The sequence below is a fragment of the Pholis gunnellus genome, assembly GCF_910591455.1.
Source record: "Pholis gunnellus genome assembly, chromosome: 18".
In the NCBI taxonomy this organism is placed as follows: Eukaryota; Metazoa; Chordata; class Actinopteri; order Perciformes; family Pholidae; genus Pholis; species Pholis gunnellus.
The window spans coordinates 1,896,071-1,908,951 of NC_136545.1; the positions used below are offsets into that span (position 1 = coordinate 1,896,071).

A 12,881-nucleotide genomic window follows, 5' to 3' on the forward strand; every position below is an offset into this window, starting at 1 on the left:
AGGGGTCATGTTGGAGACAATTAAAAGGTGCTACATTCAAATTTCAGAGCATATCTATGATGTAAGGATTGCCTCCACACGGTGTTATCAGCTGTAACCGCCATGTAAGAGCAGTCCAGAGCAGCGGCCGTGAGGTAATCACGGCGCACATATTAATAAAAAGATGAACGAGCATACAGTAGATTTGACTGCAGGGCCAGAGTAGCAGTCTGTGGACACAGATACATGAAGTGTGAGTTGAAAGAACAAAAAACAAAAAGCTCAGTAAAGACGTGTTCATTGCAGCCATAAATAAGACTTCTGATAAAAAGGAGTCGAGGATTAGATAGATACAAGATAGCACAATGTTTTATGTAATCTTTATAATAAAAGCTAAGATTATTAATCAGTATCAGAAAAAAGGACAGAGGATGCTATAAAATGTGTAAAATCCACTGTACTGCAAAAAATAGACTAACAGACACACACACACACACAATAGACACAAGCCACTCAGACTACTGCACAAGCCTTATTGGATTGCTAATGCATAGTTTACATGTGGCAACAAAGTAGAGGACATGAGACCTTCAACAGTCAGAGTGTCCGACATGTGATGTACTTGCATATACCTGTAAACTGTACATATCCCCCTCAGTCATGTATTCACTATGTCAGCAAGTTTGCCCCCTGCACCATTATTATTATTGTTAACAGAAAAGTCAGACTTGTAGACGTAGAATGTTGTTGTTCCTCGTTATATATGTTTATCTTCTTTCTTATTCTGCTCTGTTGTTCCGTCTTTAGCTGCGTAGCTACAGTGACAGCTATCTACACACCTGGCCAATAAAGCTGAGTCAGACTTCTTAAAGAGTTAACATTTTCTGGATTTATTCTGAATGTCAAACGCACATATTTGTTCCACAATTCCACAAACCATGTGACCTCTGGCAGGCTCCACAACAGTGGAGGGCGAAGGCACAGAGGCAAAAACTCATCAGGTGATTAGTTGATGATAAAATATCCATCTATACCCATCAACAAGATAATTAGTTACAAAAATGTCTGTAAAAGTGATTAGTAATGTGATGTGCGTGAGCATTGTTCCACCAGAGGAACGGCAGGTCACATGACGACCAATCAATAACATGGGGAGAAGACTACCAGCTGGAGCTTGGCAGTCTTGCACCAGGTGTTGGGTTCAGTCATTCAAACTCAATCACAGTAAGAGTGGGCATCCTATTAAAACGGGACTCAGCGGTTGATCACTGAGACTAGCCCCGTACAGCCTGGAGGACCTTCACAGTTTGGCTCTTGGTGTTTGTTCCAGCAGTGTCCTCATGTCCAACAGAGCCCCCTCCACAGCCTGGGCCAGATGTGCTGCACTTGTGTCTTTACAGGTGTTAAAAGACGACACTGAAAAGTTGATGTGATCGCTCATAGGATTGTAGCACACACCGTATCCGTCGGGTACAACCGGGCCGAAACACATGACGCAGTCCGTCTTGGAAGGTACCTTGTGAGGTAAAGAGAACGTAATGGGGTTAAATACATGAGGCATATTTTCCATCTATTGTTCTTTTAGGTCCAAGTGTTAGATCATAGGACAATATGCAGTGGTAGTGTCATCCCTGACCAAGAACGTGCGATATGACGATATCAGATGGATTAAAATGTCTCCACGATCAGCCTTCACTGATTCTATTAGTTGCAGTTCTATCTGCTGTAAAAACCTCTGCAAACACAATAAACTGGAAATAAACCAGAAACTTTAAGCAGCAGAGTCTAGGATTATAGATCCAACACCGCCAGACTTCACACCGTTGAGTCTCTTCACAGACAGGTGGAGTGAAGATAACATTGTCGGTAGCCCACGGTTACAAACAGTCTCGGCAGTGAACAACACGCCAACATGCTGACAGATTCAGTGTCGTCAGCTGGACTAGAGAATATTCACTTACAGCTGATCCTCATTGCTCTCTGTGAAGTTAGCTGGAAGTGATGTAATCTTCCGCCGGTTTGTTTTATGTGGAGAGAGTCAGCTGCTTTAAAAGAATAGCATTTTAAAAGCTACATTGTTTGTCAGCCACCGGTCATGTGGCAACTTGGAAGCAGTTTGGCCTTGTGTGTTCTTAATAGTTTAGCGTACAGTTAACACAGCAGTCATGAAAAGCTCCTGGTGCTCTTCACCTTAGTTTAGGAAGAAGGACAGAAACAGACGAACCAGCTTTAAAAGTGACACACTTTCTCTTTAGATAATCGACTTGTGTTGGATCTAATTTATGATGCAATTTCAATAAGTAACTGATACATTTTAAAGAAAGTGAACAACAGGTTTTGGTGTAGGTTTTGTTACCTCTGATTATATTACATTATATTTCTTAGAGTAGGGAAATCAGTTAGGTTGTACTGTACAATAATGTGCAAAATAGACTTAAAAACAAACATGAAAAAGAATTGTAATAAGATCGTGATCCTGCCTGAAATGAATCCTATGGCCCACCCCTACCCTTGAATATACCTGACTTGTAGATAACTTGTAGTGTAAAGCTTTGGCGTAGGCGGGGTCTGTGTAGATATCAGGAATGGAGAGCTTGTCCTCAACAGCCACCATCTTAAGGCCCAGGAGGTGTCTGTCTATGGCCTGGCCACTGATCGCCTGTGGGGATAGAGAGAATTCCTTCATATGTGATGTTAGTCACCAAACGTTAATGACTAAAAAAATAAGGCTTGCATCATTCTATATTTGTAGTTTTGCAAACAACCAGCAGTTAACACTAAGTCCAGTATTATCCTAAAACAGCTGGTCACTGTAGCTTTTATCAACCGTTACTCAGACAGGAGGAAAGGTGTATTTGTTGGGGACTATTTTCAGCAGCGTATGAATCCACATGTGTTGCTCTAGTGAGTACTTGAGTCAGCAGGACGGTGTATGTGGGACTGAGTCTAAATAAAGTACAGTGTGTGTGTTGATGGTGATGAAGGAACATGTCACCAGAGCAACAGTGAGGCTCATTGATGTGTTTCTATGGAGCTCTATGGACCGAGGAAGAAGAGACATCCACACACTCTGCTCGTTAGCAGATACACTCCCTGTTGGTTTGGGTCTGCTCATTACACTTATTGACAATAAGAAAAGAGATTATCACCAGGTGCATCCTCAACTCTGCCAATGCAGGTCCTGTGGATACTCACCATGGTCGTATATGACCTGTGTGCGTTTACAGCTTTCACCATTAGATCAACTTTCTCTGTGTTCTGTGAAAAACAGGAAGGAGACAGGAATGTTACAACACATCTGAGAGCAAGTTAATGTTGACCAGGCTTCAGATATGTTTGAAAAAGGTGACTTGAAACTTTATGTTTAAGCGGTCAACCAACTGTGAGTTCTCTTTGAACCATTTAGGCCAGACGCAGGATATGAGGCAGCCATCGAGCGCACGTGTAATTAGAAGCAACTATACATCTCCAGCCTTAATGTTCAGGCTGATTAATTAAGCCCAGCTTTACCAATTCAGACAGCTGGTCAGTTTAATGTTCAAATGGTTGCTGTAAATACTAATACGTCCCAATAAACGTTCCCTCTCATCAGACCTGCTTGCTGGGGTCATCGAAGGCCTTGACAAAGGTAGCTGAGGCACTTGAGGCTGATCGGATTGTATCAGTACGGCCCAGTCTGAACATACGCTGGGAGGCACTTTCATACGTGGCACAGCAGCACTGGTTCATCCTGCCGAGACAAGAGAAGAGACAGAGCGGCTACTGGCTACTCATCATGGATGCATGGATTCAGTTAAAGCAGCAGCGTGTAGGATTTAGTGGCATCTAGTGGTGAGGCTGAACCCTCCTCCCTACGATGGCCTTCAGGTAACGGAACAACTTAAATGTCCCTCTCTAGAGCCAGTGTTTGGTTTGTCCTTTCTGGGCTCCTGTAGACTCCAAGGGGACCTGCTTCTGATGTAGATATGAAGGACTCATTGTATGATAACGAAAACACAACAACTCTTAGTTCAGGGGATTATACACTAATGAAAACACAGTTAGGAATACTAGATTACATTTCTGTCGATAAATCCCCTGAAATCTGGTCCTTTAAGAAAAATCATCCTGGCAAACATCTTATGAGGTAGAAAATGCACTCCATGTTTGTTAGAGTGAAAGAATACACAACGTGTGTATATTCAGTGAGCAATACTGAATATACACATAACATCTCATCCCAGTTTATGGAAACAAGAATCGCAGTCTAACTGTGGGATAAAGGTTATTTACATGCAACGCTCTGCTTAGAATGTAAAGAGTAAAATGTCTGCATACAACCACAGTCATATCTCCACACCACTTCTCAGCATCTCACCTGTAGTAAGCCAGTTGTAGCGCCATCTGTATGAAAGCATCAGGGCTCATCTTGTGGGCTTTTGGGACATTTTTCCCAAAGTGGCCAAATACTATGACCCTCATATCCAGGTCCTGGGCCAGTCTGAGGTGGAAGAAATGACAAGACAGAGAATTGTGTATGTGTGTATATATATATATATATATATATACATATTCTACTGGTCACTGAGTGTCATATTCATATCTGCCCTCACATGTTCATGGCGTGCTTCGCCTCCTCAATATCCTTCTTGATCTCAGGTGTGATGTTGAAGTGCAGTTTCTGGGGCATGGGCAAAGGCACCATGGGAGACGGAGTCATCTCTGGCTTACTCCTGTTATCACAAACAAGAAAGATGCGACACATGAGATGGGAGAAAAAACGAAGTGATACTTAATGAAGCCATAGTTGTCCAAGTGGGATTGTTTGCCTGTGATCAGTCTGTCCATGGCTCTGTGTACTCTCTGTCTCATTGCTGAACTGTCAAAGACACTCTTGACAAGAGGAAATCCAAAAAGACGCCTACAGAGTCTAATCAGTCCTCGACCTACTTACGTGTATTCTACAACATGGTCGATCAAGGCCACTATGGGTGGGCCCTCAGCTGGGGCATGCTCGTAGTTAGCTCCACATGTCCCGTCTTCTCCAATAATAAACTGAAAGAAAAATCAGAAACTTTTAGAGAACAAAACATTAAACAAGAAATTGCTTCAAAGCCCGCCTGAGGAATTTGTTGACAAGGTCAAGTTTCTCCGTTACCAACTTTACATCAGTATTTACATTCCAGAGCTATTCAAAGTCTTTTGGAGCAAGTCTGCAGTCTGCTGAAGTAAGCCACGTTGGTATTTCATAAAGCAGGGCATGTAGTGAAAAGCCTGGCTTCAATGGGACTAACACACTGAACCAGGACTGAAGTGTTTCAGAGTATAGAGGACCTAATGGGACCAGTGAAACCTGTTCATTCATGAACGCAGATCATATGAACTCACAATAAAAAAACCTGATATGTGAAGACGAAACTGCAATGTCTGTGGCCACGGAGCAGTACATATTAAACCTACAGTAGAATATAAATGAAATGAATAAACAAAGCCGCAGCAATTAAAAGGGGATGAGGAGTTTCACATTAACATTCAGTGTTTCTCACCAAAGCGCAGTGTGAGGTCAGAAATTCCACAGAGAACATATTTCTTACCATGATAAGACAGCCATGAGTGAAGTAAAGTAAGGCAGTTGTTTAACAGCATTAGATTTAAAATCACACATGTGGACTGGAATACTGTGTAGATAACTGAAAAAAGACATGAAGTCAGGTTTTACGTACAGTGCAGCAGTACTGAGGGACTGCTGGAGAGAAATAGCACTGTGTCTGACTCTTCTACACATGACACAGAGACTATGTCCATAGTTTCTACAGTGTGTCATCTCCATCTTTTTTTTATTATTATTTATTGCAGGACAAGAGACCATACATAGACATAACATAACAACAAGAACAGTGGGATACTTGCCAGCAAACATCATATAGTCAGTGTATGGGAGAACAGTGCGTGTGTGTGTATGTGTGTGTGTCCTTGAGCCTTTTGAGATGGGAAAACAAAAAACAAAAAAACAAACAGGAAAGTACATAAATAAGGGCAAATTACATAAATTATAAAATAATAATGTCCGGAAAAAGGCTTTTAACGTAAACAAAGTCAGGGGCAGTATCGCCCCGTCCACTGGCTGCAAACCACGACCCAAAAATCAACAATAATAATACTAAATACATATATACTTATACACATTTTATATTAATAGGATAGGTGGTGTCACGTTTGTAAAAACGTAGTGATGGATGACCAGATGGACTGGTGTTCTGTTGTACTGTATATGATGGAGGCGGTATATATATATATATATATAAATATACTCTACCATTACATCTCTCCAGTGTGTGATGTGTGTGTTATTCCTTGATTTCCAGTTCATGAGGATAGTTTTCTTGGCGATAGTTAGGGCCACGAGGAGTAATCGGCGGTTTGTTTTGCTCAGATCTATTGTTGAGATGTCTCCTAGTAAGCACAGTGAAGGGGACAGTGGGACGAGGCAGCCCAGGAAGACAGACAGTGACTCACTTATTTCCTCCCAAAAGTGATTAACTGGTGTGCAGTGCCAGGTGGCGTGAACATAGCTATCCGGGCTATTTTGAGTGCAATGTGGACAGATGTCTGACGTGAATCCCATTTTGTCATCTCCATCTTGACAGTGACAACACAGGCTGACTCTAAAAAGGGTCAAAGAGGCGGAGCGTTGGTGGAGCAGAGGCGGCCGGGTGACGCAGCAGAGCAGACAGCTAGACTTAACTTTAAGCCCGAACATCATTCAAATGGGTGAGTTGTATAAAGGTTCTCCCCCCGTACAGATGTCATGAATGGAGATATTAGCTTTAGAGACCAAAACCATGTTTTGGACCAGGCTGCAAACATGTTTATTTCTGCATTTTAACATGGAGGTCCACGGGGATGGACTCGCTTTAGGAGCCAGGCTCAACTGTCCATCTGAGGAGCTTCAGCTTCATTTCTCAGCAGTGGAGGTTGCCACTTGGTCTGTCAGCTGAACCTGAAACTGATTTTTGAACATTTCCACTCTATCTTACAGCCAGACCTATTCAAACCTCTTTTATGAAGCAGATGTTTTTGGGTAAAAAACCTGATTTACAGAAATAAGCCTGGTTTAACTGGTAATCTTGCTTAATGAAACAGCCCTTGTGGGACTATATTCAATGTGGCTTTGTTGGCATGAAAGTTCAAACAAAAAACAAGGTTGTCAAAGCACGACTATAAAGCCTTTCTCTTGGACTTAGTCTCACATTTATAGGCTAGGAAAACGCATAAAGCTGGAAGAAACACACAAGCATGAACAAATGAAAACATGGCTCTGACAGAGCAGCAGCCCGAGCCTGTAGAGAGTCTGAGGGAAACATTAGTCCAACTATTACTAATAACTGCACTATGTGTGTGTGTGTGTGTGTGTGTGTGTGTGTGTGTGTGTGACTCAGTGGGTCACCTGCAGCGTCTTGTCAAACCAGCGATTGCCACTGTTCCACTGGCTGCCTCCTCCATGCAGCATCTGGACGGCAGCACTGCTGCGGTACGTCTCATCGGACACTTGAGGCATCGCTCCATCCAAACACAAAGTGAAGATGCTCCTTTGGATCGCTGTCACGGATTCTTTGTTGGTCTTATCTGGACACATCAAGTACACACACAAAGAAAACAGGACGTTCTTATGTAATCAGGCAGTAACAGTTTAACTAAATATCTGATATATACTTAGAGTTGCTATATTATGAATGCATCCCAGTGTTATTGTAATTTGTTTTAATGTCAAAACTCTGTTACCATTCCTCATGACATGTATAGTTTTTGCCTTTTATTGGCCTGGCTATTTACTGCAGTCATTAATAACAATAATACTGTTATTTAACCAAACTTGAAAGCAGCATATCTCGTTTAATTGACAGCTGATTGGCAAGGCATTTTGTGTCAGAAGGGGGTGGGATGTCTGTGAATTTGATTGGATAGAAATGTAAAGAGGCTTACAGGGTGACTTTGTGTAATCAAATGTATGAACATATTGTTTGAGCCTTTAGCCAGCCACTCAGAAGCCAGCTGGATCAATGTCACTGGTCTTTTAGCTCACCCTGGGTGAGGGTGACGTAGGCCCTGCCCCAGGAGTCACGATGCTGGGTGGTGAGGATGCCAACGGGCTCCATGTCGGTCTGTGGTGAGGAGCTACAGATCCTCTCCAGCTGAACACAGAGCTCATCAGCTGTCAATGGAGTCCCATCGCTGTTGTACACCTCTAACACATAAAACTGATTCCATGTGGAGGAAAGACAAGAAAGACTCCGTCAGGCTTCTCACTTTAACTCGACAGTTGTTCAATGAGTTGATTCAATGAGTCCAGAGACAAAATAATAGCAGTTGTTGTCTGGTTAGTGTGCTCTCATATCAGAACATAACGCTGTACATACATCAAAGGAACTTAAGATTTTTGTTCCAGGTATTTGTTAGAAATTATACCAGCACACTGTAGGAAATGATCTTAAGATGAGCTGGAGAAGATATTTAGAAATGGTCTACTGGACCCCAAAGCAGACCAAACAAATACTGACAATCTCAGAAGACCTGGGCCTATATAACCGAGCCACCAACCACACCAGTTCTCCTGTAGCATTGATGCCAGGTAACCCAGAGAGCCACACTCAGTTGAACTTGCTTTGTGAAACAGGCCCCTGGTCTTTGACCGGTGCTCCTCACCTCAAAGTTGTGGACTACAGTAATGTGTTTAGGGGGCCTGGAGCTCTTGGCGTGGTTCCCCACGGAGTCTCTCTTCAGACCAGGGACACGGCAGGATGACATCACTTCATAGTACTGGTTCATACACAGAGATTTCCCTCCCAGATATTCCACTGGTAGGGTCTCACTGCAAGACATACAAGACCTGCACTTAAACACTGACTGAGCCACAATATCATGTCATTACAATAGCGGGTCGGGTCTGTCTGTCTGTACAGTTGGTGGCGGTATTGCTGGGGACTCCATGGAGTGCTTTGTTGTAATTTGGACACTTGACACTTTAATATTAATAAACTCTGAATAAACAAGCACACAGCGCTCTGTCCAGCAGCGGAGCGTCAGTCGCTCATTGGCTGCTGGATGCTGCTGTAGCCTGCTGATGCTACATGAATGCTGAAGAATGTAAAGCGACGGCTGGGCCGGTTTCAAGGAGAGCTTTGGAGCCTTTTCGAAGTTATTTCAGGGTACAATGAGTTAGAATAGTAACATCATTCCACATGAGTCATTTCTTAACATCATAATAAATCTAGAGCTGTTTGGCCCTTAGTTGGGGCCCCAGGTCGCTACCTTACCTAACAGTACCTTGCCTAGTTAAGCTAACTTGGATGAAAGATAGTCAAGGCTGGATGTAACTTTGCATCGTATATAATGTGATATCTGTGCTAGATGTGGTTTTGTCAGGCCAACTGTGGAGGCGTGCTCCCGTCTTTAGGAACTGTACAGTAGGCAGAATCAATCAGGGCTGCAAATCTTTACTAAAAGCAGTGATAACAAACTGAAGCTAAGAGACAAAACCAGAAATAGGACAATCGGGAGATGGTTATAAGCACAGTACTTACTTGTCAATCATCATCTTGAAGTCCAAAACACCTGCTATCAGTTTGGCAGCAAACCTAAACAGAGAGGACATGATCCATGTTCATGTAAAGGTTCCCTTTTATCCTGATGTTGGTTGAATGATGAAAATACAGGTAATATCTACTAGTTTTAAAAATGCACTTTCTGAAAACTTTAAAAAAAAACAGAACTGATCACGGCTGCATGATATTAAAAAAATGTGCATTGTGTGCTGGTAATATGTAATAAATAGACACTGTGATAAACTAGAGTTGTTATAGAAACAAAGTGATTATCGTTGGGCTAAACCGTTCATGTATGTGCATCAAACCTGATCAGGTCAACTCCCTGTCTGACATACTGTGTAGAAGGCCAACAGTACCACACACACCGCATCTCTGCCGTCGGTCTTCTGAAGGAGGCTTGTCAAACTGCTGTAAACGGCTTGTAAAAACAGAGCTGAGCAGACTGTATGAGTGATCACCTTATCTGTCCCTGCTTATCACTGAAGCTCATGCGAGGCAAGACCAACCCCGGACTTGAATGAACCACCACAGGCAACCGGTAATCCAGATAAGCAACCTGCACCCACCACTCTGACAACTACAAAGACACAGAGACATAGAAACACAGTCAAAAAAAGGCCAACATGGAGAATAGTTTATTAAAAGGAAAGAAGTCAAATGTCAGTGGGCTTTGTAATGAAATTGTGTTGAGAAGGAAAGCAAACAGGTTGAGTCAAGGACGCATTATACGGTTTTGATGCATAGAGTCACAAGTCTCACCCAGTTCTCAGTGTTCCGTGCTCTCTTTTCCAGGCCTCTCTGAAGTCTCTCTCCAACCCCTCCTGCCTTCTGAAACTCGTCCACCAGCTCTTTAGTGTGCTTCAGCTCATCCACCTCCACGATGGGCTCCAGGGCACTGATGTATCGCTCACAGGTCTGCTGCAGAGGAGGGACAGGCAGACTGGGCAGTCCCTTCTGGTGGGTCAGGTATCTGCCAGAGACCCGAGTCACCGACACAGGCTTCACCAAGTGACAGGGTTTCATTAAGCCACAGGGTTTCGCCATCCCCACCTTTACCTGAGAGACAAGCGAGAGGATAATAAATTCTTTTGTGGTATCATTTTGTTGAAAGAGTGCGTTATAATTTCCCCAGGCAACTATGAGTGGTTCGGAAGACTAGAAAAGTGCGATACAAGTACAAGTCCATTGATCATTTAATGCAAGGACCATGACAGTACATGTTGCAATCCGCTCACACACCCACAGCAAGAATGTATACAGTCTGAAGAAGAAGATGAAGACAGAGCGGAGGATGAGGATGATGATAAGGTTTATAACAGTACAGAGTAGTAGAAGTGCAAGGCGCTGTTGCTTGATGAAACTTTTCCGGTTGTAACACACTGCGTAGTGTGCGTAAGAGTGTGACTATTTGGATTATAATTGCGTTTTAAGACTTTTTTAGGAACGGTGTTCTATCTCTGTTTAACCCACTTGTCTCTTTTTTGAGGATAATATTTAGCCAGTGATATTACTCGCTAATAGGCTAATAGTCTGTGAATTGAAATGCACATGTTCTGCATTGTTTGAATAATTGTGATCATATATACACTATGATTTTCAAGCGAGTTGAAGTTATTTAAATTAGTTCAAACACATAATTAGCTTTACAATCCAATCGATTCAGTGTCCACTAAATTGACGTCTATTTACCCATATTATTTACTCTTTTAATTTTTTTGGAGAAATATTTGATTATCATGATTGTCTCAGTTTACCTTGAAACGATCATGATTGACATTGACATGAGAGTTCGTGGTTGTCCGCCTGCACTATTTGGTGACATATTTATCTAACATTTTATCTTTGTGTATTATGAAGCTTTGTATGCTTATCATGTGTTTTTATTGCATATATAATGGTTTTACAGGAGTTTCAAGCAAGGTTATGATTTGGGCTGATGATTCACTTTGGGCTATGGGGCTATGATTCGCCCTTTAACAGCGACATGTCCCCGGTAGAGGGCAGCCTGTACTCACGTTCAACTCGACTACAGAGTGGACAAATATGTCAACAAAAGTACTAAGAAGTAAAAGGTAAAGTGAACATCAAAAATGAATTAGAGGATGACGTCATATTTAGAAGGTTAACAATGCACGACTTATAGTTAGTTTGCGGTTTCCATCGCCAACTTATTCAATTTTATAGCATCTGATGAACAAACATTAAAAAGTTAAATCAATTATAAGCAAGTCTCCTGCAGCATTATGTTATACCATGAACTGCTGAGGAATAACGTTATATATTTGTGATATCCGTCACTCGAGGACACAGCTGACGTCAGTGTCGTATAAACGTAATCTACATATGCTGCTGTAGGTGAACGGACTATGTTTATGTCCGATCATATTGAAATGCTCTTCAGACATGTTGCCGTTACTCCGAGCAGGTGCGTTTGTCGAATAGCAAACTGCTGTTACTCATCATTCTATGTAGCATTGAGTAACAATGAGTTTATTTTGTTATCAGTTATTCTATAGTATAATCTATAGTTAGCATCGTTAGACTATAGTAACATTAACATATGTTACTATAGTCTCGGCCAAGCTTGTCCTCGAGTGTCTTTTAGCTAACGTTGGAACCTTACCGAACCACAACAATCACCTTTGACCCACTTAGCTTTGCTAACGTGACTGTTAACTACCGCTATCTGCTTCAGTTCACTACGAGCTAAATTAGCAAACTTTGCTAACAGCTAGCAAAAACTCATTCACCACCTTGCGTTAGTTAACTACCTAGCGTGAACTGATAAATCACAACCATTAAGGTTATCTTAAGTCCATAGTTCGGAAGTCAAGTATATGAATTTCAATGTCTTTTGCTCATAATATAAAAATCATAATCAGCTAAAAGTGCCCTACTCACCATAGTTCTGCTGCAAATGCCCCACATTGTGCATTCGGAGAAACGCCCCCAGTTTCAGGTCAGTCAGTGCTCAAAGTGCAGCATCAAGTATTGTCCTTTTAATGAATCTGCGTTATAGGTCAGACCCAATGGAGGCAGGCTGGCAGCACTCCTGAGTGTATAGTACAGGTCAGCTGCTCAACACAGAGTGAGCGGCGCTCAGTGGTGGGTGTGACTTATTGATGGAGTCATGTAGGGTTTACCGGTATATGTTCAATAAATTACTACGGAGGGAAACAGTGTTAGCGGAGCATATAGCGTTCTGAAAGAGGGACTAAACAGGACATGCATTTCAGTACTTTAATATTTAATACTTCCAGTATATTTTTGCTGAACCATTAGACTCAGAACATTTCACCAGAGCCATTTAGTGTCACT

General features: G+C 42.2%; 1 protein-coding gene across 1 annotated transcript; it reads right to left on the reverse strand.

Moving 5' to 3' along the window:
- Positions 1 to 591: 591 nt before the first annotated feature.
- crata (carnitine O-acetyltransferase a) lies at positions 592 to 12,603 on the reverse strand. Its single transcript, XM_079178560.1, has 14 exons — positions 12,465 to 12,603; positions 10,323 to 10,619; positions 10,022 to 10,140; positions 9,540 to 9,593; positions 8,662 to 8,827; positions 8,042 to 8,216; positions 7,406 to 7,584; positions 4,913 to 5,013; positions 4,572 to 4,691; positions 4,337 to 4,459; positions 3,574 to 3,709; positions 3,175 to 3,237; positions 2,501 to 2,638; positions 592 to 1,495 (listed from the first exon to the last, which is right to left on the reverse strand). The coding sequence occupies exons 1-14, from the start codon at positions 12,489 to 12,491 to the stop codon at positions 1,280 to 1,282; spliced, it is 1,914 nt and encodes a 637-aa protein (XP_079034686.1). The 5' UTR covers positions 12,492 to 12,603; the 3' UTR covers positions 592 to 1,279.
- Between the last annotated feature and the right edge of the window lie 278 nt (positions 12,604 to 12,881).

Coding starts and splice junctions, on each gene's coding strand:
- crata (XM_079178560.1), bottom strand. CDS start 12,491: ATGTGGGGCATTTGCAGCAGAACTATG. Junction 9,594..10,021: donor GATAAGCAGGGACAGATAAG/GTGATCACTCAT, acceptor CTCTCTGTTTAG/GTTTGCTGCCAAACTGATAG. Junction 4,692..4,912: donor GACCATGTTGTAGAATACAC/GTAAGTAGGTCG, acceptor TTGTGATAACAG/GAGTAAGCCAGAGATGACTC.